Source organism: Humulus lupulus, chromosome 7 (genome assembly GCF_963169125.1).
Source record: "Humulus lupulus chromosome 7, drHumLupu1.1, whole genome shotgun sequence".
Taxonomy (NCBI): Eukaryota; Viridiplantae; Streptophyta; class Magnoliopsida; order Rosales; family Cannabaceae; genus Humulus; species Humulus lupulus.
The window spans coordinates 40,540,402-40,545,678 of NC_084799.1; the positions used below are offsets into that span (position 1 = coordinate 40,540,402).

Here is a 5,277-nt window from a genome sequence, read left to right on the forward strand (position 1 = left end):
ACACAACAAGGTTGTTCTTGATATTTTCATTAAAGCTGACTATGACGAACCTGCTTATTCCGACCTTACACTTTACGAGCCTAACTTTCGAGATCAAAATTTCTATTCTCGAAAGTTGGGTGTAACAATATACTAAATACAAGCAACATGCAATATGCACGTTTGATTAATTTTATCTATATAATTTATTAATTATTTTTATTAAATTTATATTAATGTCATATATATTTTAAATAAATATCTTATTTTAATTAAATAATTTATTTATTTTTGTTTAAATTTATGTTTGTTCTAGTTTTTCAATTTGAGAGTGGCAACAAGAGATTATATATTATATGTTTAATGTAATATTAAATATTATAAGTGAATTTTAAATTTAAATTTCTTGCAAGTTTTTTTTTTAAATATAATTTGTTGCTAATTGATAGTAGATTATATAATATGTTTAATATGATATTATTCTAATAAGTGAGTTTAAGTTTAATTAAATTTTATTTAAGTCATATAAATTATGATTTTATTATTTTTAAATAATTATCATTGTGAAATATCTCAAAAATATCTTATTTTAATTTGTTTAATTATTTATTATTTTTAAATAATTATTATTATAAAATATCTAAAAAATATCCTATTTTAAAATTTTTAATTGTTTATTTTATTTTATTTAAGTTTAGGTATTTACAAACTACTATTAAATATAAAAATATTCTCTTAAAATTAACATTAAAAACATAAAAAAACTGTTAAAACAAAAAATTTATATTATCTTAACACTTATTATATAGAATATATATATATATATGCGCCCGAAATAAAATCATTCGGAATAATTTGGAAAGCTACATATTCAACAATAAAACTAAAAGTTTAAAATATAAGTCTTATTCTAGATTTGCACACCTTCTTTACTTAATATAATATTGACACATTGGCTTATTTGGCATGAATTAATCATTATTTTTGGGACATATATTGTATCATTAGGTTTTGAGTTATATATGATTGTGAAATAAGAGACTCACTAGTGATAATTAATTAATATAAAGTGAAATTGCTATATTTAATATTTATCTGGGATTCATACCTTATTGGTACATCAGTAGTTGCACCAAACCCCAAAGAGAGCTGGTCACTCACCGCCTATACCATTAATTGACAAAATTGGTTAGTATCATCCGCAGAAAATGACATCATATGGGCTGGATCAACAATGACTTTGGAGAGATTAGCTTAGCTTTAAAAAGTGCCATGCTTTGTTTGACGGACTTACATATCATCAGGACTATTTTTGTGTAATACGCAAGCAAAGAAATTAAAGCAAGTTTCTGGCCAAAACGCATGCCAGCTTATACATATATTAAGTACAAAGGACGTCGACTGAGGGTTTACCAACCCGACTAAAAACGACTTCGCAGCAAATGAGATGATGATCTGAGCAACCATTGTTAATTACAAGAGGATATATTTATATATATATATATATATATATATACCCGCTTCAGATCATCATTCATCGCACCCATCCATGATCTATTAACATTTCAGAAGTAGTGGTTACTTGAGTAAAAAACCCTAGCTAGAGTGAGAAGAGAGAAATCAATAATGGAGATGTTTTCTTGGATTCGGTTCTTAATAGTGGTGGTGGCATGTTTATTTCCGTCGTCGGTCGAATGCATGGTTCGACACTACAAGTTTAACGTAAGAATAGTACTTTATATGTCATGGACTCATGATAACTTGTACGTAGATATAACTTCGATCGTATTCTCACGTCTTAGTTGATGAACTTAACTAATATGCATGTGGATGTGTTGAGTGTATTTTCAGGTGGTGTTGCAGAACAGCACAAAATTGTGTTCTACCAAGCCCATTGTGACTGTCAATGGAAGGTTTCCTGGTCCAACTATATATGCAAGGGAGGACGACACCGTTTTGGTCAAGGTGGTCAACCACGTCCAATACAATCTCAGCATCCACTGGTCAGAGTTCCTTCTTCTATATATTCATTAGCTAGCTCTGTAGCTTCTATTATTCTTAAAAATGTTGAAATGATTTTCTAATCTCTGAAATTCTTGATTATGGAAAAAAAAAAATAGGCATGGAATCAGACAAATCAGAACAGGCTGGGCTGACGGGCCTGCATACATTACGCAATGTCCAATTCAGCCAGGCCAACAATACATATACAACTATACTCTCATAGGCCAAAGAGGCACTCTATGGTGGCACGCACACATTCTATGGCTCAGAGCTACTGTCCATGGAGCCATAGTCATCTTACCCAAACCCGGTGTCCCATATCCATTTCCCGCACCACATAAGGAAAAAGTTATTATGTTAGGTACAGTTATATAGCTAATTCTATATTTATCATTAATTTTGAGTTAGCTATATAGATTTTCTCATCATATCTTTGATTATGGTCGTATATCATCATATATAAATACAATTTTAAATACATAGCTATTTAGAAGAAAAAAAATACAATTTTAAATTTTGTTTTATTTGTAGGCGAGTGGTGGAAATCAGATGTGGAAGCAGTGATTAACGAGGCTTTGAAATCTGGTTTGGCTCCAAATGTTTCTGATGCCCACACAATCAATGGCCAAGCCGGCCCTATCTCAGGTTGCTCCTCGCAAGGTGCGTGAAAATAAGAAAATCCATGCATATATGACTGCATGAATTAATTATTGATCATCTCTTTACTAAATTAACACTCTATATCTATTCAAAATAAAAAGTTAACCTTTTTGATGGCACCGTATTATTTCTAATTTTAAAATGGAAAAAGAGAAATCTGAATAAGACCAACTGATAATTTTTTGAAATCATGCATGGTTGATCAATTTATACAGGAGGGTTTAACTTACCAGTAGAAAATGGCAAGAGATATCTGCTCAGAATCGTCAATGCTGCACTCAATGAAGAGCTCTTTTTCAAGATCGCCGGCCACCAAGTCACTGTTGTCGAAGTTGATGCTGTTTACACCAAACCCTTCAAAACAGACACCATTGTCATAGCCCCAGGTCAAACAACCAACGTCCTCCTCGACGCTGACCAAAAAGCTGGAAAGTATCTAGTTGCTGCATCTCCATTCATGGATTCTCCAGCGATCATCGTCGATAACAAGACTGCCACCGCCACTTTGCATTACTCAGGAACCCTTTCTAGCTCCCGCACCATCCTCACCTCTACACCTTCCAGAAACGCCACATCAATCGCTGATAACTTCACCAAATCCTTAAGGAGCCTCAACTCTAATAAATACCCAGCTAGGGTTCCACTACAAATTGAGCATTCTTTGTTATTTACCGTTGGACTCGGAATCAACCCTTGCCCCACTTGCATCAATGGCAGTCGAGTAGTGGCTGATATCAACAATGTCACATTTGTTATGCCCAAAATTTCTCTCCTTCAAGCTCATGTCTTCAATATTAGCGGAGTTTTCACTGACGATTTCCCTGGAAAACCGCCAGTGACTTATAATTTTACTGGAACGCAGCCAAATAACTTTGCCACCACGAATGGAACTAGGCTTTACAGACTTTCTTATAATTCTACAGTTCAGCTAGTTTTGCAGGATACTGGGATGCTAACTCCTGAAAACCATCCAGTTCATTTGCATGGCTTTAATTTCTTTGAAGTTGGAAGAGGATCAGGAAATTTTAACAACAAAACAGATCCAAAGAAGTTCAATCTAGTTGACCCGGTTGAGAGGAATACTGTGGGAGTGCCTTCAGGTGGATGGGTTGCTATTAGATTTAGGGCTGATAATCCAGGTATGTTATTATATAATTATTTATAATATTTATTCAAAATCTTATTGTTAGTTAATTTTCATAGCAATTAATAAAATATAGTAAGTTCCAAATATTTTTGAATCATTAATTTAACTTCCATTTTTTTCACATAAGAATATTGTGTGTTATATTCTAATATGAATTTTACACAATCAATTATCTGTAATTTTTTTTAGGTGTTTGGTTTATGCATTGTCATTTGGAAGTGCATACGACATGGGGGCTAAAAATGGCATTTGTGGTGGACAATGGAAAAGGGCCCAATGAATCTATTCTACCACCTCCAAAGGATCTTCCAAAGTGTTAATTTACGAATTAAATAAGATTACTAACAATGTTTTTGAAGCTTGTTTTGTATACCAAATTATAAGAGTCGAAATAATATCAGCATTCATCAAGAGTCAAGAAAAAAAGGATCAGTTCTTTTGAGCTAGCTAAAGGAAGCAGCTAATATACTTGAATAACAAAGAAATTATTAATGTTGCCACCTTTTCTCATGTCATTGCTTTTTTGGTTTTGTTATTTTTTTTTAAGAATTGTTAGTATTTATGTAATTATTGTTTCAAGCAATAAAGAAATTCATTTACGCTCGTAAATTTTATGTGTAGTAGATTGACTGTTAATAGTAATTGTTTAAGCTAGGAAAGTTTGGAAGATTAAGTGATTTGTGTAACACACTACTAATCTAGGATCGTTACAGCGTGTGTTTAAAATAATGCTTAACATGTTAAGCTAGTCATTTGGACTCAAAATGTAATTAAAGTTAATTTAAGGTTTGGACCTAATCAACGGTCGGATTGTTATTTAGGGTGTTCTAAGAATAATAATTGCACTAATCAAGAGTGTTATTTTTTTTTTTACTTTAGTGTTCAAAATGGAGAGATCGTTCTCCATCGTCGTCGATCTCAGCCATAGGTTGTAGTCTAAGTCATCCTGGAGTGATTACGGACTATTTCAGACCTAATCAACGATCGGATCGCTGTTCGGGCGTTCTAAGAATAATAATCGCACTAATCAAGAGTGTTTTTTTTTTACTTTAGTGTTCAAAATGCAGAGATCGTTCTCAATCGTCGTCGATCTCAGTCATTTGTTGTAGTCTAAGGCATCCTTGAGTTATTATAGAATATTCCAAACCTAATCAACAGTTAGATCGCTATTCGAGGTGTTCTAAGAATAATAATCGCACTAATCAAGAGTATTCCTGTTGACTTTATTGTTCAAAATGCACGAATCAGTCTCGATCACCGCCAATCAAACCCCCATTTAACTTTTTTCTCAAAAAAATATTTCAATAGTTTACAAGAAAGGCAAAGAGAAAATTGAAAGAATTAAAAGTTAAAAAAACCAAACAAATTTTATTAACACAAAGGTTAATTATTTTCTAAAATTAAAATAACTTTTTATGAAAAAATTTATTTTGTAAACAAGTAAAACAAAAGTTATATTTTTCTTTAAAATTATTATCTTCTTGAAA

General features: G+C 32.0%; 1 protein-coding gene across 1 annotated transcript; it reads left to right on the forward strand.

Moving 5' to 3' along the window:
- Positions 1–1,514: 1,514 nt before the first annotated feature.
- Positions 1,515–4,399, forward strand: LOC133791214 (laccase-4-like). The gene is made up of 6 exons (XM_062229141.1): positions 1,515–1,701; positions 1,831–1,982; positions 2,100–2,344; positions 2,515–2,643; positions 2,859–3,782; positions 3,980–4,399. The coding sequence occupies exons 1-6, from the start codon at positions 1,606–1,608 to the stop codon at positions 4,108–4,110; spliced, it is 1,677 nt and encodes a 558-aa protein (XP_062085125.1). The 5' UTR covers positions 1,515–1,605; the 3' UTR covers positions 4,111–4,399.
- Positions 4,400–5,277: the final 878 nt, after the last annotated feature.

Bases quoted from the DNA above. Each gene is read 5' to 3' on its own strand.
- LOC133791214 (XM_062229141.1), top strand. From the start codon at position 1,606: ATGGAGATGTTTTCTTGGATTCGGTTCTTAATAGTGGTGGTGGCATGT. The intron at 1,702-1,830 runs GTAAGAATAGTA...GTGTATTTTCAG, and splicing joins TTCGACACTACAAGTTTAAC to GTGGTGTTGCAGAACAGCAC. The intron at 3,783-3,979 runs GTATGTTATTAT...AATTTTTTTTAG, and splicing joins ATTTAGGGCTGATAATCCAG to GTGTTTGGTTTATGCATTGT.